Source organism: Corvus cornix, chromosome 24 (genome assembly GCF_000738735.6).
Source record: "Corvus cornix cornix isolate S_Up_H32 chromosome 24, ASM73873v5, whole genome shotgun sequence".
Classification (NCBI taxonomy): Eukaryota; Metazoa; Chordata; class Aves; order Passeriformes; family Corvidae; genus Corvus; species Corvus cornix.
The window spans coordinates 3,727,500-3,752,363 of NC_046353.1; the positions used below are offsets into that span (position 1 = coordinate 3,727,500).

General features: G+C 53.0%; 3 protein-coding genes across 7 annotated transcripts; 1 reads left to right on the plus strand and 2 right to left on the minus strand.

The window, feature by feature from the left end:
* Positions 1–47: 47 nt before the first annotated feature.
* On the minus strand, positions 48–8,777 carry ACAD8 (acyl-CoA dehydrogenase family member 8). Of its 3 annotated transcripts, XM_039564838.1 has the most exons (11): positions 8,670–8,777; positions 6,097–6,197; positions 5,555–5,724; positions 4,781–4,890; positions 4,470–4,546; positions 4,066–4,203; positions 3,284–3,419; positions 3,085–3,182; positions 2,718–2,870; positions 1,686–1,788; positions 48–891 (listed from the first exon to the last, which is right to left on the minus strand). In XM_039564838.1, the coding sequence occupies exons 1-11, from the start codon at positions 8,749–8,751 to the stop codon at positions 839–841; spliced, it is 1,221 nt and encodes a 406-aa protein (XP_039420772.1). In that variant the 5' UTR covers positions 8,752–8,777; the 3' UTR covers positions 48–838. The 3 variants fall into 3 exon arrangements, with proteins under 3 accessions (XP_039420772.1, XP_039420775.1, XP_039420773.1); XM_039564841.1 differs by lacking the exon at positions 2,718–2,870; XM_039564839.1 differs by lacking the exons at positions 48–891; positions 1,686–1,788 and adding an exon at positions 1,795–1,966.
* Positions 8,778–8,822: 45 nt separating this feature from the next.
* On the plus strand, positions 8,823–13,932 carry THYN1 (thymocyte nuclear protein 1). Its single transcript, XM_039564844.1, has 8 exons — positions 8,823–8,964; positions 9,644–9,727; positions 10,687–10,913; positions 11,374–11,442; positions 12,098–12,190; positions 12,779–12,874; positions 13,474–13,624; positions 13,724–13,932. The coding sequence occupies exons 2-8, from the start codon at positions 9,685–9,687 to the stop codon at positions 13,756–13,758; spliced, it is 714 nt and encodes a 237-aa protein (XP_039420778.1). The 5' UTR covers positions 8,823–8,964; positions 9,644–9,684; the 3' UTR covers positions 13,759–13,932.
* A 759-nt stretch (positions 13,933–14,691) lies between these two features.
* On the minus strand, positions 14,692–24,676 carry VPS26B (VPS26, retromer complex component B). Of its 3 annotated transcripts, XM_039564843.1 has the most exons (7): positions 24,392–24,471; positions 22,252–22,331; positions 21,985–22,141; positions 20,690–20,854; positions 18,906–19,081; positions 18,149–18,291; positions 14,692–17,713 (listed from the first exon to the last, which is right to left on the minus strand). In XM_039564843.1, the coding sequence occupies exons 2-7, from the start codon at positions 22,298–22,300 to the stop codon at positions 17,567–17,569; spliced, it is 837 nt and encodes a 278-aa protein (XP_039420777.1). In that variant the 5' UTR covers positions 22,301–22,331; positions 24,392–24,471; the 3' UTR covers positions 14,692–17,566. The 3 variants fall into 3 exon arrangements, with proteins under 3 accessions (XP_039420777.1, XP_010402343.2, XP_039420776.1); XM_010404041.3 differs by lacking the exon at positions 22,252–22,331 and having other exon boundaries at positions 24,392–24,676; XM_039564842.1 differs by lacking the exons at positions 14,692–17,713; positions 22,252–22,331 and adding an exon at positions 18,409–18,541 and having other exon boundaries at positions 18,204–18,291; positions 24,392–24,676.
* Positions 24,677–24,864: the final 188 nt, after the last annotated feature.

The following is a 24,864-nucleotide window of genomic DNA, read 5'->3' on the forward strand; positions in this document are numbered from 1 at the left end:
ACCTGAAATACCACAGACGGAAAATTATCACAACTGACAGCTCCAGAAACATTTCCATCATTGCTTTATTGATTCCAAACTCGAGAGGAAAAAATAGTTTATTTCACCAATATTTTTACTCACCTTACATTGTTCACAGCAATGATTTCACTGATTGGAGGCCACAGAGTTCAATATTTCTGTACATAACCTTAGTTTTTCATCTGCAGTTTTGTGTTGCAAAGGCTTCTTTGAGATTAGGCACCAAGATGTGGTGGGAATAGAGAGAACAAGCAGTGGTTGGGACATCAGGAAAAGTTTTCTGGGAAAAGAGGGAGTGTTTCTAGCTAAAGAAGAGGCATCCTGGGATACAAGCACTCTGCAGGTGGTTAGAGCCTGTGGTCACCTGTGGTCACCTGTCCCAGGGGTGCTGTCAGAACCCAGGTTTTTAAGCAGAGCAGTTAATTCCTTCAAAATTAAAGATTTCAGTGATCCCATGGGCTCAGGCCACATCTCTGCCCGAGGTTCCCGTTTCAGTCCTGACTCAGCAGACGTGAGCAGCAGCTCTAGTGTTTCTTTTTCCAAGGAGGACGTGTGGCAAGCAGGCCAGGAGCGGGATTTGGAGACAGAGGCTTGCATTCACAGCTGTGATTTAGGGCTGCACAATGCCAGCCTGGTGACAGCAGCTCTGCCAGGCACAGCATGCAGCTGTGCCATCCAGCTGTGCTCCCACAGGATAAGGCAGGAAGGCTGTTTCCACTGGGGTATCCCCCTCTCCACTCCCAGGGAGAGAGTTGGTGAGCAGGGGAGGGAAACAGGCCGAGCTGTAACAGATGAAGGAATTTTAAGGCTCCTGGCTTCAGCCCTGTAGCAGATTCCTGGCCACAATCATCCTCATGACCTCGTTGGTACCTGCAGCAGGAAGGGAGTGCAAAGGAAACACAGCTAACACATGGTCCAATACCTTTCCCCTCAAAATGCCAAGAGAATTCTTCCGTGATCTGCAGTTTATAGCACAGAGAAGCTCCTCCCACCAGCTGAGGTGGCATTCAGGAGGTGTTGGGCCAAAGCACAACTGCCTAGTGCCAGCACATTGCTTGGGAAAGCTGGTGCTGCTTTTTATTTGGGCATTGGGAGGATGCAGGACCAGGCATCAAGCAGAACTGGGTTTACAGCAACATCTGAGCTCTCTGCTTTACATTTAACACATATACAACACACACACAAGCTGCAAACCCACTCAGTATCGGAAAGAGCACATTCCCTTATCAGGTACCCTGTTGTAGGTGAGGGGATTTCAAAGCAGGGAAAATAAAACGTTTAGGAGGCCAAACTGAGGTTATAAAAGGCCAGATACTGTTAGAGGCACGATGTCAAAGAGTGCAAGCAGACCAAAATCACGGGGGGGCAGTTGTTAGGGAGAATCACCACGTGACCCGGAGTAACGGAATGAAACTGGACAGAGGCACTGCTAACATGACAACTAAATATCTTCCCCTGCTGTAAGACTCTTAAAATAGCCAGTAACTGCTCCCACACACCCAGAGCTCCCAGTCAGGGGACTCACACACGGGACACCTCATGCTCACAGCAGAGCAGGGCTCTGAAACCCAAGAATCAGAGTCATGTGGGAAGGTGGCGGCCTCCAGGGGAGTTTCTCTCCCAACCCCACTGCTGACTTCACTTGTAATCAGGGTGTCTTTTACCTTCCAGGATCTGGTGGACTCTGATGTCTCGCACAAACTGCTGCACCGCATAATCCTTCAAGTAGCCGTAGCCCCCGTGCATCTGCAGAGCCTGGTTGCAGATCTAAGAGGATAACACTGCTGTGAGGTGACTTGTGAAGGACACGTCAGTGCCAGTAGCTTGGCAAGGATCCAGGAACCTGGGCTCACTTTTTTACCCTGGTCACCTGATCTCATCTCTTAAAAGCGTGGTGTGACTCTCACAGTCCCCATCAGTGCTGCTCTCGGTGGTACCATGTTACCTGTTTCACATGAAGGGTGTGTTTACGTGAACAGCAATGCACAGAAATACCCAGGAATGGGTACAGAGATACCCAGGGATGGGTATTTCTAGGGAATAAGGCGATTTTTGCTGCATTTCTATGGTTTGTGGATGCAAACCCAAACCACCTGATTGCCACCTGGCCAGCAGGGCGCTGGTTTCCATGGAAACATGGCTCCATGCGTCCTAGCCCTCAGTTCAGGATAGAAAACATAAGAACAGCAAAAATGCAGAGTGCTGAGCACATAAGACAGCTTCTAAATGACACTGGGCTAGGAAGCGTCAAGTGTTCTTTTTCTCCTTTCTTACTTTCTCTGTACAGGGATATTTTGATAAGGTAACAAAATAAGATATTTTTCAAAGTGGTAAGGTATTTTTCAAAGTGATAAGATCATTTTCAAAGTGGTAAGTTAATTTTTCAGCGGTCTAGGAAAGACCACTTGCTACCTAGGAACGATCGCCCTGCAATATGCAAGTTACCCTTGGAAAAGAAAAATGCCCTGCTCCCTGTCCTGTCTCCCTTTTGGCTCCCTAGGAAGTGGTGTAGAAAGCACCATGGAAAGATTAATCCTGCAGCCTCCACATGTCTTCTAAACATCCTGTCCTCAAATCAGGCTTGTGGCTCTGGGCTTGGCTTTGGGTCGCTACAAACTTCTCCCTGACACCCTGGGCATTAAGGGAGGGTCTCCAAGCTTCCAATTAGGATCCCAAGTGGTGTTTGAGTGACCTACCCCGAAGCACTCGTCGGTGGCAAAGAGCTTGGCCATGGAGCAGAGCACGGCCGCGTCCTCCCGGCCGTCCTGCAGCGCCCGTGCCGCGTTGCGCACCATGAGCCGCGCTGCCACCAGCCGTGTGGCCATCTCTGCCAGCCTGAACTGCAGGTACTGCCAGAGCCAGAGCAAAGGTTGGGTCAGCACCCTCACAGGGCTCCGAGCCACAGCCCCAGCACCTTCAGGCAGGGCTCAGGCCCGACACGCTTCCTTACAGAGGAAGAGCGTGTTCCCGACTTCTCCAGGGAAGGCCCTGTGAAGTGAGGGATGGCCCTTCCAGGATGAGGAAGAGCTGAGCTCTGGAGGGCAGAGCTGCTGCAGGGGTTACCTGGTTGTTGGCGAGGGGTTCCCCAAATTGTTTGCGGACAGTGAGGTGCTCCTGAGCCAGGAGAACTGAGGCGTGAGCAGCTCCTAACGAACAAGAAGCTGGTGGGAGAAGCCAAGGACACAGAGTGCATGCGAAGTTAATTCAGACAGGCAACAAGAAGATCCTGCTCTCCTCCCTTGGCTCTCTTTGCCTTTCTCACCGATGTTTATCCTGCCTCCATTGAGCCCCTGCATGGCGATGCTGAATCCCTGCCCTTCAGCTCCCAGCCGGTTTCCCACAGGAACAATGCAGTCCTCAAAGATCACAGCCCGAGTTGGCTGGGAATTCCAGCCTACCTGGGAAGAAACAGAGCTCCTTCCAGACTGCCTGAGGAGCAGCACAACTCCAGCTCAAACACAGAACCACCAGCCTGCACTCAACCCCTCGGTCTCACTGCCAAGCTGCCACAAAACACCCGTGGTCTGCATGGTTTGGCCTCAGTGTGGAAGCTGGAATGGGAGTTTTTGAGAAGAGGTACAAATCCAGTGATCCTTGATGTTCCTGAGACTAAAACCCTTTGCTTACCACAGGGATGGGTATTGGGCAAATTTCACCAAAGCTGGACTTGGCTTGGTAAAACCCTGTCAGGCTGGGACTCCAGTCCCATCCGTGAAGAGATACCTAATGCTTTGCACAGACAAACTCACTGGGACAAGAGGACACAGCCCCAGGCTGTGCAGAGGAGGCTCAGGTTGGACATCAGGAAGAATTTCTCCATGGAAAGGGTTGTCAGGCACTGGAAGGAGCTGCCCATGGAGGCTTGGAGTCACCTGGAGGTGTCCAAGGAACACCTGGATGTGGCACTCCAGCTGACAAGGTAGGGATCGGTCACAGCTTGGACTCAATCTTGGTGGTCCTTCCAACCTTAATGATTCTGTGGTTCTGTGATCTCTGTCCTGCACTTCCCTCAAGCACACAGGAAGCACAAACCAAGTCTCTTACCTTCTTCTCCTTCTTGCCAAAGCTGAGCCCTGGCATTCCCTTCTCCAGCACGAGGCAGGAGATGCCTTTGGGGCCTGGGCCCCCTGTGCGACACATGACCACGTACACATCGGTGTCACCTCCCCCGCTGATGAAGGCCTGCAGGAGAGCACAACAAGAAAAGTGAGGCTTTGGGGTGGTTTCATAAACTAACCCTGAGCCCACAGCAGCAGCTGGCAGGGTACAGAGATGGAGGGGCAAAGACCCCACAGCTGGGGGCATTTAGGGACCCAGCTGGTGAAAGCTCTGCAGAGCACGTCCTGCCTTGGGAGAATGCACAGAGATGAGAGACAGCAGGGAATGGGAAGGACAGTGAGACCCAGGCCCTGGTGTGCAGGCAGGCTTTAGCAGGAGCGAAGAGGTACCTTGGAGCCATTCAGGATGTAGGTGTCCCCTTTCCTCTGAGCTGAGGTCAGCAGGGAAGCTGCATCACTGCCACTCCCTGTTTGAGAGGTAAGGAAGCAGCCAGTAAAGCAGAAGGTCCAGAGCCTACAAATTCTCCCTGGGATCATACCCTGACACCTGGGTTTGTACCACGAGCATGTCAGCAATCATCATCTACCTCTCCCTAACTTCCCCAAATGAACATGGAAAGAAACTTTTCACCTCCAGCCCTGTGCAACGTTCGTGTCCAGTTAAAGAGAAAGGAGAAGATGTCCTGGGTGAGGACGCTCACCTGGCTCAGTCAGGCAGTAAGAGGCCAATTTTTCCATGCTACAGAGCGATGGGCAGAACCTGCGCCGCTGCTCCTCGTTGCCAAAGGTGTCGATCATCCAAACACACATGCTGGGGTGGGAGAGAAGGAGCAGCATTCAGGATGTGAACAAAGGTTGTACAAGAACATCTCTGGCTGAACAGAGGAAAGCTCCACAGAGTTCAGCCACAAGCCCTGAGACCTGAAAATGTATTGTTCCACCTTCCATGCACCCTGACACGCTGCCTTGTGGAACAGCAGGCTCCTGTTTAAGAGCCTCAGTCTCCCCTCTGTGCTCAGCCCTGCTCCCTCTCCAGAAAACTGCACCTGAAGAAGGAGGCAGCATCATTCCAGCTCTCTGTGCCAAGTGACCTGTCACTGGCCATGTCTGTACAAGCAGGACAGCCCCGGGATCAGGTGGTGCCTCTGGCTCTGTTGCAGCACAGCCGAGGCACAAAGGCTTTTTCCAGGCAGGTTACTATCTACAGACAGCTTAAGTGGCAGAGCAGGGAACAAAATCCAGAACTTAATTCCATCTCGCATGCCACAAAGCTAAAACTACTTCTTGGTGGCATCTCAGTCCTTGTGGCCTATTTATTTACTGCCATCCAGGGATTCTCACAGGGAGGTGTGTACTCGAGGTCACAATTTAAATATTTAAATAATAAGCAGCAGTGAGGGAGCTGCCTCCAGCTGGATTTAGAGCCCACAGAACAGCCAGGCTGACACCATCCACCCCTTCCCAGACACACTCACTTGTGGATGCTCATGTAAGCAGTGGTGCTGGCACATCCTGTTGACAGAGCTTCAAAGATTATGGAGGTGTCAAGTCGTGACAATCCAGAGCCACCAACATCTGGTTTCACATAGATCCCACCAAATCCTAGCTGGGCTGCCTTCCGCATCGTTTCCACAGGGAATATTTCCTATTGGGGCAGGCAGAGATATCCCAATGAATATTTAGGGTCACTTCAATCTCTTTTGGTACCCCTGGGCTACCAGCTCAAGTCCCACCCTCCTGCACAGTTTAAGTCAACTGGGTGGGTCAAAGAAGAGGTGGTACCTACACAGACACACTCCATCTTCAGGAGTGAATCCAAGATTCAGGTGATTGAATAACCTGGCTAGGAAAGCTTCAAGGTATTTCTGATCATTTACCCGCCCCCCCCCCCAGCTACAGCAGCAGCTTCAATGACAATCCCCAGAGCTATTGCAGGATCCCCTCAGTGAGACCTATGGATTATAACATCCCAAGGGAGGAAAAAGGCAGCAGTCTAACCCTTCTGAGGCTGTCCTACCTTCTCATCCCACTCGGCCATGTAAGGAGCCATCTCCTTTGCAGCAAAGTCAAGGGCAACTTTTTGGAATTCCTTCTGATCCTCAGTGAGTCCAGTGGACGCTAGGAAAGGAGGAAGACACAAAGACACATCTGCTGTGGGAAAGCAGCACAACCACTTCATCTATAGCCCAAACAATTTCAAGGCACCCCTTAATTCACACAAACAGTTCAGGATCTCTGCTGCAGACACCATTTCTCTGCTCCTTGGGAATATCATGAACTGTGCTGAGAGCAGGGGGCTTTGGGAGGGGCTTTCTTGGGACAAAACAAGTCCAAGATGCCAGGTGTCTCTGTTAGCTCCAAGCTAACTGCATGGGAAAGCTGGGACAGGGGAGCACAGTCCATGGCAGCTGTCACTCCATCGCACTAAGTCTGTGCTGCAGAAATATGAGGGAACAGTCCTGGGGTGCTTCAAAGAAAGGAGACTTGGAAGCAAAGAATAAAGCAGGTCTTTGGAAACAGCATCTAAAGCTTTAGTTAGGTTCTGCATTTGAAACCTGTGCTTCATTGACACACAGATCCAACACTGTTTTGTTAGTTCCTCTCCTGAAATTCATAGGGGTGCTGCTGCTTCAATTCTGAATGTTGTTACATTTAGGCATCAAAGTAATTCATCTGCAGAGTGTTCTGGAACCAGAATGGTTTGGGTTGGAAGGGACCCTAAAGACCATCTTGTTCCAACCCCCTGACACCTTCTGTGAGACCAAGCCCTGTCCAGCCTGGCCTTGAACACCGCCAGGGATGGGGCATCCACAACCTCTGGGCAACCTCTTTTAGTTTAAATCCATTCCCCCTTGCCCTATCAGTCTGCCCATTTAAAAAGTCGCTTTCCTTCTTTTTTATAATCCCTCTTCTTTGTGAGATATTCCTTGATTCACTGTCAAATCTGAAAAACGGTTAAAGTCTAACAAAAGCAAGGAGGACCGGGGAGAGGGAAGGACCTTCTTGTGCGCTCTTTCCCACTGCTGAGCACGCTCTAGCAAAGGTAAGGGAGGGACAGGGAGACGGTTCTGTCCCACAGCCGGGCACCCGCTGCGGTGTGTCCGCGCCCGCGGCGCCCTGAACGGGAGCGGTGACACAGGAGCGGCGACACGGGAGCAGGGACACGGGAGCACGGACACGGGAGCACGGACACGGGCAGCACGGACACGGGAGCACGGACACGGGAGCACGGACACGGGAGCGGGGACACGGGAGCACGGACACGGGGAGCAGGGACACGGGGAGCAGGGACACGGGGAGCAGGGACACGGGGAGCACGGACACGGGAGCACGGACACGGGAGCACGGACACGGGAGCACGGACACGGGCAGCAGGGACACGGGCAGCAGGGACACGGCAGCAGGGACACGGGCAGCAGGGACACGGGCAGCACGGACACGGGCAGCACGGACACGGGCAGCACGGACACGGGAGCAGGGACACGGGAGCAGGGACACGGGAGCACGGACACGGGCAGCAGGGACACGGGCAGCAGGGACACGGGCAGCAGGGACACGGGCAGCACGGACACGGGCAGCACGGACACGGGCAGCACGGACACGGGCAGCAGGGACACGGGGAGCAGGGACACGGGAGCAGGGACACGGGAGCAGGGACACGGGAGCAGGGACACGGGAGCACGGACACGGGCAGCAGGGACACGGGAGCAGGGACACGGGCAGCAGGGACACGGGAGCACGGACACGGGCAGCAGGGACACGGGCAGCAGGGACACGGGCAGCAGGGACACGGGCAGCAGGGACACGGCAGCAGGGACACGGGAGCACGGACACGGGAGCGACGACACGGGAGCAGGGACACGGGAGCAGGGACACGGGCAGCACGGACACGGGCAGCACGGACACGGGCAGCACGGACACGGGAGCGGGGACACGGGAGCGGGGACACGGGAGCACGGACACGGGAGCACGGACACGGGCAGCAGCGACACGGGAGCAGGGACACGGGAGCACGGACACGGGAGCGACGACACGGGAGCAGGGACACGGGAGCAGGGACACGGGCAGCACGGACACGGGCAGCACGGACACGGGCAGCACGGACACGGGAGCGGGGACACGGGAGCGGGGACACGGGAGCGGGGACACGGGAGCACGGACACGGGAGCACGGACACGGGAGCACGGACACGGGCAGCAGCGACACGGGAGCAGGGACACGGGAGCACGGACACGGGAGCGACGACACGGGAGCGAGGACACGGGAGCGAGGACACGGGAGCGGGGACACGGGCAGCAGCGACACGGGAGCAGGGACACGGGCAGCACGGACACGGGCAGCAGCGACACGGGCAGCAGCGACACGGGAGCAGGGACACGGGAGCACGGACACGGGAGCGAGGACACGGGAGCGAGGACACGGGAGCGGGGACACGGGAGCGGGGACACGGGAGCGGGGACACGGGCAGCTGGAAACATCCCTCCGGGCGGGGACAGGAGCTCCGGGGCCACCGACCCGCCGTCCATGTCCCCCAGCCCGCCTTCCCCGGGCCGCGGGGGGTTCCCCGCTCGGGGCCGGGCAGCTCCTTACGGTCGAGGCAGGACGCGATCCCTCGGCGCCCCAGCAGCAGCCGCGCCGCTGCCCGCGGGGCCGCTCGCCACGCCATGGCCATGGCCGCGCGGGGCCGCTCCGCCTTCCGCTGCCCGGCTTCCGGTTGGCGGCGGGGCATGCTGGGAGCTGTAGTCCTGCCACGGGCACAGCCCGCCCGGGAAGGAGCGAGGGAGGGGAGCCGGCCCTTGCATAGCGGGGCAGCGCTTCGCAGCGCCGCTTCCTCCTCCTGCCCGCCCGGCACCGCGAACAGGACAGGCGGCAGCGGCCCGAGCTGGTGAGCGGGAGCTCGGAGGGCTGGGAAGGAGGGAGGAAGGGGAAAGCTTGGCATAGAAGGTGGAAAAGTTGATGCCACCCGACCTGGCAGGAGGTGGCCGGCTCGGAGCCGTGTAAGTGCTGCTGACAGAGGAGGCAGGGGCTGGGTTCCCGCGGAACCACAGCGTCGGTGGGGCTGGAAGGGGCCTCTGGGGCTCAGCCGGTCCAGCCCCGTGCCGAGGTGCGGTCCCCCGAGCGAGAGCGCCGGGTGGGTTTGGAACTCCGGAGAGGGACCGCTCCCGGAGGGACTGCGATGGGCACGGCCAGCAGCAGGCTGAGCCAGGGGCCCGCGGCGAGGCTGGGCTGAGCTCCGGAGACAAGCACGGCTCCTTCTCCCAAAGGCACTGCCCCTCTGGCACGGCAGCGGGGCCGTGCTCGGCCCACGCACCGTCGGGACCGTTCTGCGGCGGCCGCCCCGCCGTGCAGCAGGGATCCAGCCCCCGGTGTCCATCGGGGCTCCAGGGTGCGGCCCCCAAGCCCTGCCAGCGTGCACACTGATAGAGGAAGTGGCTGAGCTCAAGGAAAGATTTACTGGCTCTGCGCTCGCCCTACAGCGCTTGCAAGCTCTCTGCTTCCGCTATCTCTACTTTTTTCAGCTGCCCGAACGAGCGGTAATTCCTCCTCCTCCTCTCGTTCATCAGGTGCTTCTCAGTGAAGAGAAGATAATTCAGAGAGACCAGCGATGCCTTGGCCGAGCAGAAAGAGGGACAAAGAAGCAGTTGCAGGTCTGTGCTGACATCCTGACTGGTTTAGCATCTCTCGTTTGAGGTTCCAGGCTATAGTGAAACCACAGACAGCCGTATTAACCGTCTGTCTTTCTCAGCAAATGTCCCAGAGACAGGATTTCCTGTGCCAAATGGGCTGAGCACCCAAGCGTGACTGAGACAAGTCTGCTAGGTGTGTGATACGGACAGTGATGTATTCTCAGCACAAGGGGGTTAGGAAATGTAATTCAGGCCCATTTATGCAGAGCTTTCAGGTCCTGCACAGCAGAGTTGGTCAGTCAGAGTACACCCAGTGCAGTGCCAGGAAGCTGATGTGGTACCAGCTACAAAAAAAAGCAGCAAGAACATTGCACTGAAGGCACCATGATGTGGTGTTTAAAGTATAAGATGAAAAAATTGCACAGTTGGCTTGTCTGTGCCACTCATCTGCTTGATCCACTCTAGCAAGTAACCGTCTTCTTACCCTTTAATCACTTCTTAATAACTGGGTTTTTTTTTTTTTTGTCTGTGTCGTGAAGAAACAAAGGATGTGGATCCCTTCTGAACAGGTAGCTCAGTGGAGGTTAAGCTAAGATTTCCAGCTGCTGCAGGAATTGAAATAGCGTGGTTTGCTGCTGAATGTTCCTCTTACCAGATTCACCTAAATCTGCTTTGTTGCCTGCAGGTGATTTCTCAGCAATTAATTAAAAAAATTCAACTACACTTCATGTGGGCAGACATGGTCTGTCCCGAGGTTTTTTATTACTAGCTGGGACTATTAAACTACATTTGTGCACACACACAAAAATATCCTTATTTCAGATGCAAATTAGAAACACTCAGAATCATTGATGCGTAATGCTGCTACCTGAGCACCTGGGGTGCCCCAAACTCCTGCTGCAGTCAAATCTGTGAAACCAGCTTGGACAACTAAAAGTATTTTTTGAGACAAAATGTGTTTCATCTCAATGTCTTTTAAGATAAAGAAGAGTCTGATGCTAAAATTGCCAAAACCGAGGAGAAGGCTTCAGATAAGCAGGAAGAAGAGAAGTCTGCAAAACCTCCAGCTGGAAAATCCACATCAGGATGGAAGAACTGGAAGAAAAAAGCATCTGAGTCCGGTGGGGAGGAAAGCAAGATCACGTATTGTCACTGGCTGCTGAAATCAGAACCAGAGAGCAGGCTGGAGAAGGGGGTGGATGTGAAGGTAAGCACTGACACCCCCCTCACTGAGCAAAGGACACCAGCAGGGTCACTCCTGCCCAGCTTTAGTGCCCAGATGCTGAGGCACTAAAGCATCAGACAACTCAGATTGGTTTTTCTTCTCAAAACCCATTTGTCCTCCTGGAAACAGAAAAACAAAATGTTCTTGTCCAAGGTGACAACCTTGGCGTTTCATACGCAAACGAGACATAACACAAGAGGAAATCAGGTCCTCAGGATGCTTGGCTGTTGATCACAGGAGCAGCATCTATTTCAGACTCTGCCTTTACACTGCTGCTTTGTAAAGGTTTCTCTGTAGGCCCCGTGGGAGATAAAAATTGTGTCAAGTTTGTGCTATAATTGAAGGAGCTGCTAGCAACAAATGCTTAGGCTCAATGCAGACAATGACACTGTAGAGATCAGAAACCTCCTGAATTAATCTTTATTTTCATTTCATTTGGTAGTTCAGCATTGATGACTTGAAAGCTCAGCCTAATCAGACAACCTGCTGGGATGGAGTAAGGAACTACCAGGTAGGAAGCACATGGGGTCACTGAAATAGCAGTAGGAAAAAGGTGGCTCTGCCCACAGCTTTTCCTTTGCCTGAAGCATTTCCTTTCAGGACTCTCTGCCTGTTCATACAGGTGCTTTTTGGCAGGAATCTGAAGTCAACTGCTGCTTAGTGGCCTCTAGGTCAGAGGTGGGTTCAGGCTGGGAAATATTCTGTCGAATCATCCAGTTTTTCTTTTGCTTAGACCAACCTTTGATACCTTACAGCAAGTCTGCACTTACCCAAATACTCTGTCAGTGTACAGCTTTCTGTTCCAAAGGAATTCCACGTGTGCTTCCCCTGCTGTGTATGATCCCTGTACTCCACAGGATTCCCTATCCCCCTATACATGATCTGCTCTGCTCTCAGTTGTTTGCTGACAACTCTCCTGGGCAAGGGTGGCTGAGCTGTTGAATCCCCACACACTTTCTGACCAACAGGATCTTGTTCTTTAGCCTTGTTTTTACCCAATTTCATTCCAACACAAAAACATCTCTATGACAACTGTAGGAAACATCACCCGAGTAGTTCTGAAGCACATCTGCCTCTCCTCTTGTTAGTTCCTGTTCTTGGCTGCTTATAATTACGCCCTGAGAACTTGATGGAAAGAGCTGAAAGCCTCTGTTTACTCCTGACAGGCAAGGAATTTCCTGAGATCCATGAAACTTGGGCAGCAGGCTTTCTTCTACCACAGTAACTGCAAAGAGCCTGGCATTGTGGCCATCGTCAAGGTGAGTGCCTGTGTTTTGGGGAGGGGGGAGAAGTGATAATGAATGGGTTATCAAGCAGCTCATTCCTTGTGTGTCAGAACCGAAGAGTGCAGGAGTTGTCCAGGAAGAGCAGGGAATGAGCTCAGGACACCTCAGCTCAACGCCACAGGGCTGACTCAGTCATGTGTCCCCAGAGAGATGGAACCAAACTGTGCTGTTTTCCTGCTGACATTTCGGTGTACTCCCGGCCAAGCCAAGCGTTGTTCCACACTGATTCCAGTCTGACTCACTAAATTCTAGTCAGCAGAGCCCACAAGGCAGCAGAATAAACCCAGGGCACAGAGCAGCTTTTTCTTTAAGAGGAGAACTCATCACGGAGATTATCATCAGCCACCCCGTTTTCCTCTGTGTGTTCTTCCACACTGATCTCCAGCTTCGGTGACTGTTCTGCACTGCTCTGACCCAAGAAAGGCAAAGGAAGCTGCTAGAATGGAGTTCAGGGAAAGCAAGGCTGATTTTTGCACCAGGATTATTCCTTGTCACACTTCATACCCTTTGCTGACAGGTGTTTTGAACTGATGGAAACTTTCTTCTCCCCTTGTGCTTCAGATCGTAAAGGAGGCGTACCCTGATCACACGCAGTTTGATAAGAAGCATCTTTATTATGACTCCACCAGCAAAAAAGAGAACCCCAAATGGTCCATGGTAATGTACTGTGTTAAATGCAGCTGTTCAAGCTCTGTGTGCAAGCCAAGAGAAGGGAGAAGGCTCTTTCCATCATATTGAAAATCTTAAGCTTCTGTCCTGGCCTAGCTGCCTTCTTCTCTCTCAAGAGAAAATCCAATCCTGACTGTTTTCTCTGCTTTTTCCCCTGCCCTTTCCAGAAGGCCACCAAAATGTATCTCCCTTCCTTTTCAAATATCGGCTGCAGAGCTGGCCTCCATGCATGGCAGAACCCTGAGTTAGGAAAATGAGCTAAGAACCACTGTCCGTGCCCAACGAACAAAGCTGTAGTTTTGAGGCACATCAAATTGTAGGGAAGGGAGTGTTCATGGGCTGGCTACACCCCACATCTTAATTCTGTATTGTCTGTGACATGAATGCACCTTGCTGGTGCACAGTGCTGATTCCTGCCAGAAGTACTGGGAAGCTCTTTTAGCCTTGAGCAAGGCACAGCTTCCAGGCTGTTAGTGCACATCAGTCGCTTGCTTCAGTTTTAAATCTTTATCCCTCAAAGATCTTACGGCCTATCTGGAGGCTGTGTCCTTGTGTAACCTGCTCCTGTGCTGCCCCTCCCCTCCCAGGTGGATGTGCAGTTTGTGAGGATGACCAAGCGCTTCATCCCCCTCTCTGAGATCAAGGTTCACCACCTGGAACACAAAGCCAAGGGGGGGCCCCTCAAGAACATGATGCTCTTTGCCAAGCAGCGCCTGTCCGTCCAACCCCTGACACAAGGTGAGACCCTCCCAGGACTCTTGATTCCCTCTGTCACACAGCCCTCAGTAGTCAGAGAAGCTGGAAGTTTCACTTACGGCTTTTTGTTCCTTACCACAGAGGAATTTGATTTTGTCTTGAGCCTGGAAGAGTAAAAGCCACATGAAAGCAGCACAGCTCCGCTGATGCCTGCTCCTCCACCAGCACAACTTTCAAATTTACCTGCTCAGCCGTAGCACCATGAACCACGATCTGCAGCCACACATCCCTTCCCCTGACAGTGTTATTTTTGCTTATTTTTTTCAATAAACAAAGCATTTTGAAATCAAGTGCAGCTACTTGGGTTTTAATAGTGGGAAATCTGCAGTTTAGCTCTTGAAGGAAGAAACAGGTACATCCTCTTTGTTTAGTTTGGGGTCTAGTGCAGCTCCATGTACTGCAGAGGGACATTTTTCTGCAGGAAGGAATCCCTAAGTTGTCTAGAATGAGAAAATTTAGAATCATAAAATAGCCTGGGTTGGAAGGGACCTTAAAATCATCTTGTTCCAACCCCTGCCATGGGCAGGGACACCTTCCACTATCCCAGGTTGCTCCAAGCTCTGTCCAACCTGGCCTTGGACACTTCCAGGGATGGGGCAGCTACAGCTGTGCCAGGATCTCACCACTCTCGGGGAAGAATTTCTCCCCACTCTCCCATCTAAACTATTCTCTGTCAGTTTGAAGCTGTTCCCCCTTGTCCTGTCACTGCGTGGCCTTGTAAAAAAGTCTCTCTGGAGATGGATACACAAAGCTGATCGCAGTGAACTTCCTGCAGGTACAAAAGTTCCTGCCTTATTTCAGTGCTGTCATCAGGGAAATGAAAGAAAATAAAGCCAGCCTGCTCATTTTTAAGCTGCATGGGTCCTCCACCAGCACAGCTGCCAAGCAGTGACACAGCTTAAAGAAAGACCAAGGATTTATAAAGATAACAAAGGACAAACTCCTCCAGCACATTTGGAGAGCTGCACACTATGGCACCTTTTAAAGAAAAATCTCTTCATACCACAGAAAAAAAGCCCCAACCCAATATAAAACACCAGACAAACCCGTGCACAGCATTTGACAGCCAGGGCTGGCTCTTTTTAATTGGAGAGACAAAAAAACTGAACTTTTAAAATACAGCCATTGAAAAGACGACGAATTAAGAAACATGTAAACACAGCAGAGGCTTAATTACAAGTTGCACTGCTTGGTTTGGTACTTGCCCACTCCCCTCTGCCTGGGAGAGAGGGAATGACCCAAGTACAGCACAGAACCACCAGCTCAGGGGGACAGGACTGCTCGAGCAGCATCTGCCCCTTAACATGCTAACAAAACACTGTTCTAGAGTAGTCCTGGAGTGACCCCAGCTTCTCTCTAAGGATGCTCAGCACATCCGCTCCACCCCAGACAAACAGAGGGCCCAGTGGTGGACAGGCTGAATGGTCCATTAGATTCAGTAAAAATGGGGATTATTTCTAAGTTCTGGTTCCACACGTAAGGACAGAGGGGAGAGGGGACAAAGAAGGAAAAAAAACCAACCCAACTCCATGTCCAGGCTCATGCACCTTTTCCAAGGGAACCCTCCAGGAATGATGATGTTAAACAGCCATCTCCTTACAGCCAGGCAATGATCTCATATCCAGTCAGGCAGGAAAAAAAAACACTCCTGGAATGCAGAGATATCTCCATCCAGGGGGTTTCTTTACCACCACATGGCCTACAATCCAGGGGAATAAAGGGAACAAAGGAATTCAGCAAGGAGGGAGCTGAAGGAAAGCTTAGGAAGATTGTGAGGGTGCTGCTGTGCTCAGCTCAGCCATGGAAAGATAGTCTGCTATCCCCAAGGGCTCCCAGAGGAGCTTCACTTGTCCCTAAGGGATTGTGCCTGGCTGCAGGACAGGCAGTTCCCCCCAGGGAGGGAGGGAGGAGTGTCCAAAGTGCCATCCGGGGTCCTTTGCCATGGCAGACCTGCAGCAGGTCCCCACCCCTGGCACAACAAGGTGATTGTTGTCTGCAGTGAGCTTTTGCTCCAGCCTTGGGAAGACACAGCCCCAGCCCACGGCCCAGACTTGCCGTGGGGGCAAAGCAAGCCACATCCTTGTGGTGCACAGCAGAAACATGGGGTGACACAAGCGGTCAGCAGAGATGAGAGCATTAGTCCTCTACAGAGTGAGACTGGCCAGCTCTACTAAAAACCACAACCTTACACGTGGTGAGGAAAAGATAACTTACTTTGGCAAGCAGAAAACACACATTTATCACTGAAATACAGTAGCTGTCATTACATATAAAGCTTCCCTTCCCACCCTGGCCCCACTCCCTCCACCAGCACCGTTCCACTGAACAAAGCAGAAACTTCCATTTCCCAGCTGCAAGACACCTGCTCTACATTCAGCTGTAGGACAGAGGAACTTGATTCCAGAGCCAAAAGGAAGCTGGACAAAGTAGCGAGCCACAAACTCAGGGAAATCCAGACAAATCCCACTTGACAGAGCTCCCATCCCAGCACGCGGTGCAGGCTTGTCTCCCCCTCGGGTAGGAGGTCTCAGCACCTGCTTGTTGAAGGGCAGCTAAACAGGATGGACGTTCTCCAAACTCAGTCCACCAAGTCTACAAAGCCACATCTGATTTTTAATGGAGGAGTGACTTCCTTCTGGTAGTGTTCTCATGAGTCTACTTAGCTGAAGGCTAAAAGCAGCTTATTTTAAAAAAGAAAACCCACATTCAGGTTCTCAGCTCATTGCAAGCTCTCAGACCTCGCTGGTGACTTCAGCTCAGGCCTCAGGAATGTGTCTCTGGAATCAGAGCTCTGCCACGCTTCCATCCAGCAGCCCACACAGGCCTGTTTGAGCCTCCCACAACAACTGCATCCACCTTCTGCCCCCGCTGATCCTGGTCCCGCACGCGCGAGGCAGCAAACCAGACAGCACACACGTGGCCCTGCCCTGCTGTCCGTCCCTACACAAAGCCTGCTCTGTCCCAAGGACACAGACACGGGCAGGGCAGCGTGTGCAGTGTAAACACACCCCAGGAGAGCCCCCAAGAGCTCCAAAACTGCTCTCTACGCCTCTCCAGGCTGCTCTGTAGCAGCACCTGGGAGCTGCACGAGTGCAGCAGCCGGAGTGTGGATCTCAGGGGCACTCAGGCAGCTGCCAGGACAAGACTAGGAAGGCCAGGAGCCTTCCTGCCCCCACTTCTTGCCCACCCAGCAGCACTGGGACCATCACAGCTCTGCCCACCCTGTGCCACCTCCTCCTGTATCCACACATCTCACTCCCTCCTACCAGCCACAGCTCCTGCTGGGACACAGCACGGCCCTGCCCGTGCCCCATGCTGAGTCCTGCTGGGTGGCAGTCCCAGGGCTGAGTCACCTGCATCATCCAACTGCTTGTGGCAAGGAATCCAACGCCAGGACGAAGAGGAAGAAGGAGAAGCAGCGAGGGAATGACACCACACAACTTCCAGCAGGCCACACCACAGTCTCTGATCCCTCCTCTAGCACGCAGCTAATCACCAGGCCATTTTCCCCAGGGAAGATTTCGGAAAGGCAAGAAAAACATCCATCCTACACAGCCCCAAAGCAACCTCCACACGGCTGGGGAGAAGCAGCAGCAGATGGGGCCTTCGCTTGCTCTGTCCTTCCCCGCCGCCAGGCCGAGGCTCTCGGGGCACAGAGGAGATCAGGCAGCTCCGCAGCCTCCGGACATTGCCTCAAAGCAGCCGACCCCAGCCTCCAGAGGAATGTATGGATCGGGAAGCACCCCGGCACCTCCGACGCCGCGCCGCCAGCGCTCCAGCTCGCCGAGCCCTCCCGCCCCGTCCCACCCCGCCAGTCCTTTGAAGAAAGGAATTTAGTCAAAAACGGGTATTTATTTCTGTGAAGTCTCTGAGCGTCTCCTCCTCGGTGCCGCTGTCCTGGGGGCTCCCGGCGGCCCCCCGGCCTCACTGCCGGCCGTTGTTCTCCGCGGGCTGCCCGGGGGGCTTGGCCTCGCCGTGCGAGGACGTCCCCTCGAAGCGCTGGGACGCGATGGCAGCTTGGTGGGACATGCTCTTCCTCACGATGTCCCCTTTCCTCCACAGCACCACCTCCTGCAGGGACACAGCCAAGGCTTGTCAGGGCTCGTGAGACCTTCTGCTGAGACCTTCTGCTGCCCCACCCAGCCCCGCAGGATGAGCCAGGCTCAGTGTTCCACCCATAGCCAGGACACACCTGGAAGTGCAGCATGCCTGGAATTTGGGTAGAAATCTCCTCCCTGGGGTCTGGGCATGCAGAGGGCATCCAGGGTAGCTCTGTCCTAGTGTCACTGATAAGGTGAAGCACAGAAGCTCCACCACTGAGCAGAAAAGAAATCCTAGGCAGGCACTTTCCAAACTCCTCCCCACCACCACACACATCTGACCTGCATGGACATTCTTCTAGACCATCTTCCCACATGATGGATCCCAAATTCCCAGTAGGGCCTTGTCACAGTATCCCAGCCAACAATCCACAGGTCCAAGGAGAACAGCAGCTCTGTTTCTCACCTGCTGTTTGAAGTAGCGCCTCTCCTCCTCATCAATCAGCACCAGGTTGAGGTAATAACGCACAGAGAACTTCTTGTTGATGTCCCTCATGGTTGGAGTCAGCTCATAACCAGCCAGAAAGAGCCTGATGGGAATGGACTCCCCTGGAAAGGGCACAGAGCTGTCAGCACAGACAGGATGGATATAAACCAGGAGAGCAGCAGCAAAACACAAACTCACACGGCCACAAACTTTGTCACCGTTTCCACAAGTGGACTAACATGAGCTAGAAGACCTCAACTCCCTTCAGAAACCAGCATGCACGGTCCACAGCCAGATCCTGCCCTTGCTGACAGCTATTCCAGCTCCACTCTAACAGCACAGGACTCTTTTGGGACCTGCATCGAGACAGCACTGCAGAAAAAAATGAGTAAGGTGACATTTTCTCTGGCAGGTGACTCTGCTGGGCAAAGGAACAGTGGCACAGGAGATTGGCACAGAGCAAGAACACCATCCCTCTGCTCTGAGCTGCAGCAATGCCAGCTGTGAATGTATAGCTGGTTCTGCCACCGCTTCATCAAAACAATGAAGTCATTGCAACTCATTCTGCCTCAGTTCCCTCTCATCACACCGGAGAAGGAAGGGGATCAGAATCCCCCGCTCTAAGCCCAGTGGAAGAGGATGCTACTACTGAGCACACAGAAGATACTGCAAGACTTGTATTCCCACCCCAAAAGCCTTCAGAAGAGGAATTCTGCGGGTTCCTGTGCCCTCTCACCTCTCACAGGTGCCCCATCCATGATCTCGTACTTCGCTATGGTGTCGTTCTCGTGGTACACGTTGGGCCCCGTGCCCGTCGTCTCCCTCTTGATGATGTCTATCTCCATGTGCTTGATCTTGATCCGCACCAGCAGGAAGTAGATCTTCCCCACAATCACATCTTTTAAGTGGTACCTGGCACGAGAGGGGAGAAAACACCAGGATCAAACCCTGGGCAGTAGAGCAGGGCTCGGGCTGACGTGCAGGAACTTGCTGGGCAGGCACTTTGCTCTCATGCACAGCAGATGGCAAATCAACCACCCCCACCAGCAAACAGCCCTTCATTTCCATCCTCTGCTCTTTTGGAAACCCACGAGAACATTCAGCATGAGCAGATAAATTAAAAACGTAACTTCAGGCTGAGTATCTGCAAGAAACCCCTGCGACAGCAAAGGCTCCAAACTCAGTATTTTAGGTCAATTAAAACCAAGCCAAATCACAGAACCATTTAGGTTGGAAAAGACCTCTGAGATCATCGAGTCCAACCCTTGACCAATCACCACCTGCAGGGAGACTTGTCAGCACCTGGTGGGAAAGAAGCACTCAGTGTAGTTCAAAAGAGCTCTTCCCAACTTCTGGGTTGGGATTTAATTCCCACTTCAGGTGTATTGTCTGGTAAGGAGCAAACACTGTATTTTGGAGACACCTGGAAGTACTGATCTGGCCAAAGATACAGGGAGTGAGAAGTTGCTGCAAGAAATTCATGCTGTGCTCCAGGCTCAGTGAGCCACAGCCATTGCTTCCCACTTCTTGATCCAGAGATATGGGGAAAGGAGAGGAACTGTGGTGGTGCATCCTCCCCCCACCATCCTCCTTCTTTCCAGGCTGCAGTGTGATCTGAGAAAATGCTTGTTAGGCCTCATCCTCAAAAACACCACCTGGGCTCAGCTCTTTCTGAGCTTAGCAAAAACCACTGTCTGCTCCCAGGAACTCCTAACAAGCTTCTGTTTTTCTCGTGACCAGCCTTGGAAAATATTCCTCTGGCCTGAACGGCACAGCATTCCTATTCTCATGCTTTCAAAGAAAGGAGCCACCCAAACCGTGGCCAGGATGAAACCTTGTTATGACTGAAGGGTCTCTTGAGACCCTATAAACAGCACTCCAAGATGGGCCCGCTGAGCTCTCCTGGAGCACAGTGGGCTGTGACCAGCAGGGTCCCTCTGAGGGGGACGCCTCTCCGAGCCAGCAAACTCTCAGGTTTGCTGTAGCTGGAGGATCGTTGAGACACGGCCCGATACCCTCACGCCTCGAGGCAGATTGTTAAGGTTAAGATATAAATTAAGGTGTAAGTTAAGTGAAAGTACTGTTAAGTTTAAGTGTTGTTAAGCTTTAGGCCGCATTCCTTTTCATCCTTGTTTGCGCTGTCTTCACACACAGACACACAGACCCGCACACCCCCCTAGGTAGTTTCAATTCATTTCTGTTTTGATTGCCTGGATTTTGTTTGGTTTTGTTGTTGCTTGCTTTCCCTGTTGTGCCTTAGCTGCCCTTTGTAAGTAGAGTGAATCTTGCCAACGAATCCGTTGTGCTTTGCAGTCTAGTATTAAATCTGACTTTTGCTCATACCCTTGCTGGTGATTTTTTTGAGCGATCTCAAGCACACTCGTTCAGACAGGAACCCACGGATCAGGGAGGATCTGAGCTGTCTCCCAGCCTCTCTGGAGCACGTGGACATGGAATTCCTTTGAGGAAACCTGGAGCAGATGGGTCCCCACAGCCCCCAGCTGCTCCTGAGACACTCACTTGGACTTGTTGTACTCGAACTCGATGTGCAGGCAGTCCTCGATGCCCACTTCCATCTTGATGGAGGAGTTGAGCTCGGGGTAGGTGCTCAGGGTGTGCACAACGATGTCCATCTCCTTGACCACATCGTTCAGCCTGCGGCTCACGGTGGCACGGAGGAAATATCTGTGGGGACAGTCCCCCCCCATCAGGGTCACACGGGGAGCAGCAGGGACAAGGGGCTGGGTGGCTTGGACTGGACTATCCAAGCAGATAGTCCATGTACACAGATCCATGTAAAGAGCTGAAATGGATTTGACTGCAAATCTGAATAAAACATGTGATCAACTCAACAGACCCACTGAGAAAGTTCCTTTTTCCCAGTGAAGCTTGGAACCTTCTCTGTGGCAAGGTGAGGTGCTCAGTTCAGCTCATGCACAGCTGAGAGAAGGGCCACTGTTTCAGGAACAGGGAATGGGGAATGTCCAAAGGGACAAAATCAGCAGGAAACCAAAGAACTGCCTCAAGGAAGCAGAACAGCAGGGAAGCTCCTCTTCCCATGTCATTTGCTGTTCCATTGCTCTCTTTTAGTCCAGGTCTGAACAAAATAAGCCCACAGCAAAAGGGCCCTCAGCTCTTTACATGTGTCTGCCCCTGGAGCAGCCAACATCCCACACTGGAAAAGACAGAAGGGAATTTTCAAATGGAAAAGCAGGCTCCTCTCAGCTTCCAAGCATTTGTGAGCCCGAGTTACCTAAGCCCCGTTTTGGGGATCTGAGGAACAGCCTGCACATGTTAAAACCATTGCCCTTTTACAAGATTACATCAGGCTGCACAGCCACACCTCCCAGTGCAGATCTCAGACTTCTCCAACCCCCACTTTGAAACCAGTGAAAGGATTTTTAGGCAACTGAGTGCCTCAATGTGAAATATCATTTCTAACACATGAACAAGGCACAAGCGAAGCATCTGTTTGCATACAGAGCACAATTAAAGTTGACAAGACTGATTACAGCAAAAATATCCGCACTGGAGACTAAACCAAACAGTTTATTTTGATTTTTTTTTTTGAATTATCAAATAAATTAGCAAGTATTTGATTGATTCAAAAGGGGCTGATTTCTCTTGTCACTCAAAAGGAGAAGAACAAGTTCCATAAAGAGCCTGATGCACGCTTGTAAAATAAAGACCTCAAAGGCAGCCTTTTACAACTCAGCCCTCAAAATTAACTTGGAGTTCTGTTATTCCTGCATCACCACAGTGAGTATCAGCACTTACACAGAACAGAACTGGGGTCAGCCAGGGCAGGGACTCACCGTAGCTTCACGTTCTGCCCCGTGTAGGACTCGTAAGGTTTCTCCACGTGTGTGAACTCGAAGTCGAACGTCTGCGATTGAGTGAATTCCCCGGGCCGGGCCAGGTCCTTCACCAGGGACACGAACTCGTGGTGGTTCCCTCGGTCATAGTAGAGTTCTAGGAAAATGGAAATCCAGGTTAAGCTTAATGCCACGTGACACAGGGAGATTTTCATCAGCTCTCTTGTCCAGGTCACTCCTTCCTTCAGTACCATTCACAGAACCTACCAGGGGAGCCCGTGGCTCCACGGAACTGCACTTGTTCCCTGCTCTCCATCAGAGCCAGGTGCAGGCCACAACGTTCCTCCCTGAAACAGGAAGGAAAAGGTCCACACAGCCTTACTTACTACAATAAATCAAGAACTTGCCTTGGGGAGACACGAGTCACCTCTTATCGATATTAAATACGGTCAAACTCTTTGCAACTCATGCAAACCCTTCCAATAATTTTCTGCACTGTATTCCAGGCCAAAGGCATTGCCACTGTGAGGAAAAACCACCACTGCTTCTCTGGAACAGACAGTGACAGAGCAAAACCGAAGGGATAGGATGCTTCCAACTGCTCCTGCGTATCCTCGGACAGCAAAGAGCTGGAGTGGCCTTGAGCTGCAGAAGGGAATAAATGACGCTGTTGATCCTGCTGCACAACCACCCTGTATGGCAGCTGAATCCACTGCTCCTCCAGCCCCTGGATAACACATTAATGGCCACGTGAGCACGGTGAGGGAAGAGCTTTCACCTCTGGAAGCACTGCTCAAACCAGCTCAAGTGACCAGCATGGCCACATTGCCTCACTTTTCCCCACAACCCTCCCACATCAGCAGGAAACTACAAGTTTCCTCATTTAATGAAAGCAATCCTCCACGCCTCCACGGAGTTTTCTGCCTCAAGTCAAAGCAACAAAACCCTTAACACACTGCAATTTGCATGAACAGCTTGGGATTACACAAAACCATCAATGAAACCTGCCCTTCCCAGCCCTGCATGTGAGCCTGTGCCTACAGGACACCCACGCAGTCCTTCTGCAAGGCAAAGCCTTTCTGCTTACATGAGGAAACAAAAACCTAAGTCATCAGACAATCACACACACACAGGCTCAGTGTCAGCACTAAACTGTGCAGAGGAGGCTTCTGAGAGGAATTAGAGGTGTTCAGGAACTGCAGTTCTGCCCTCCTTGATATGCACGATGAGAGCTCAGCTTTTAAGTGATGCCTGTTTCTCACAGCCCTCTGCTCACCTTATCTCTCTAATGGAAATTCTGGCACTAGAACTCCTTTCACTTACGCACAACAGCAAATGTCACCAAGCCCTTTAGGCTGGGCAGGCAGGTGACATAAATAACCCAGCCTCTCTGTGCACTGAATGCTTGTGTCCACCGAGAGGAAAGTGCTGGCTGATGTCACAGGGAGAAGCCACGTGCCAAGAGAAAAAGAGGAATCAGCCCATTCCATCGTGACCCACAATGCAGAAGGCACAAATCAAACTTAAAGCAAGGGAGGCAAATGTCAGTGCACTGAGTTCTCTGCTACCTCAGAAGGTCATGTTTGGCACCCTGCAGCCTTAAGCAGAGTGATGTTTCCCACACTCCAGCCTGTCAAACAGGTATAAGCTGTAATTTCAGGTTTTCAGAGCTATAAGGTTTCCAGATTGAGAAAATAACCTGCCAACATTTTGGTGGCTTGCTCAGGCCACAGCCACCACGGGTGAAACCATCTGGAATGGGTTCTGTGCTCACCTGAGAGCAGGCAGGACCCAGCACTCACAGCCTGGCCTCTGGTACCTGCTCTGGAACAGCATCGTCCCTGTGGCACATCCCTCCTTCACACCCCAGTCCCCCTACCTGTTAAATTCTCTCACCTCATGCTGATCTCATGGCAGCGAGAAGTCAGAAGAGAAGGCAGGAGATGGAAAGCATTGGGAAGTGCACTTAGTGGTACAAACTTCAGTGATTTATCAAAGAGGCCTGAGGGGAATAAGAACTAATGTGCAGCCACAGCAGCTCTAACACACCCTGCTTGGGCAATAACGTGCATACAAAGCAGTTATTCCATACAGGCTCGAAAATCCTCCAGAACAGGGCATGAGGAGCAGGCAAGGCAGCACAGCAGAGACAGTGGAGCAGGAAACAACGTTCATGCTTAATTTCCACTGGCAACCATATCAATAGGAACTCACAACCTGGCTCCTCATAACCTGGCCTCACCCACACTCCATCATTTACAGCCTCCCTTCCTTTCCAAGAACCACAGTCGGGCGCAAGCAAAGCCAATAAAACTCTCAAGCAAGCAGCACGGGTTGGGTGGGAAACCGGAGCCACGAGAGGCATCAGGAAGGAGGGACACCCGTGCCCACAGGCCGCCCGGCTCACCGATCTGCCCGATGAATTCCACCTTGATGCCCTGGTGCTCCAGCCGCTTGTTGGGGTTCTTGAGCGTGAGAACCACCCGCCCCGACACGGTCTCGCCGTCGTAGAAGAGAAAGTATTTCTCCTTCTTGCCTTCCTCCGTTTTATGCTCCACCCGCCGCCGGCTCTCGGCGTCGCTCAGCACCAGCTCAAGCTCCGCGCTCTGCCCGAACCCGAAGAAGCTCATGGCTTCGGGCTGCGGCGCGGGCCGGCGCGGGCGGATGGCGGCCGGGGCGGGGCTGCGCGGGCGAGCGGGGCCGGCGGGGACGCCGGGGGAGGGCCCGGCGGGGCGGCGGCGGCGGCGCGGGGGGGGCCGCAATGCGACAGCCGTGCCGGGGCAGCGGCGGCGGCGGCGGCGGCGGCGGGAGCTGCGCACCGCGCACCGCGCAGGCCGCGCCCGCACCGCCCCTTCCGGGTCGGGGAGGCCGCCGCGATTG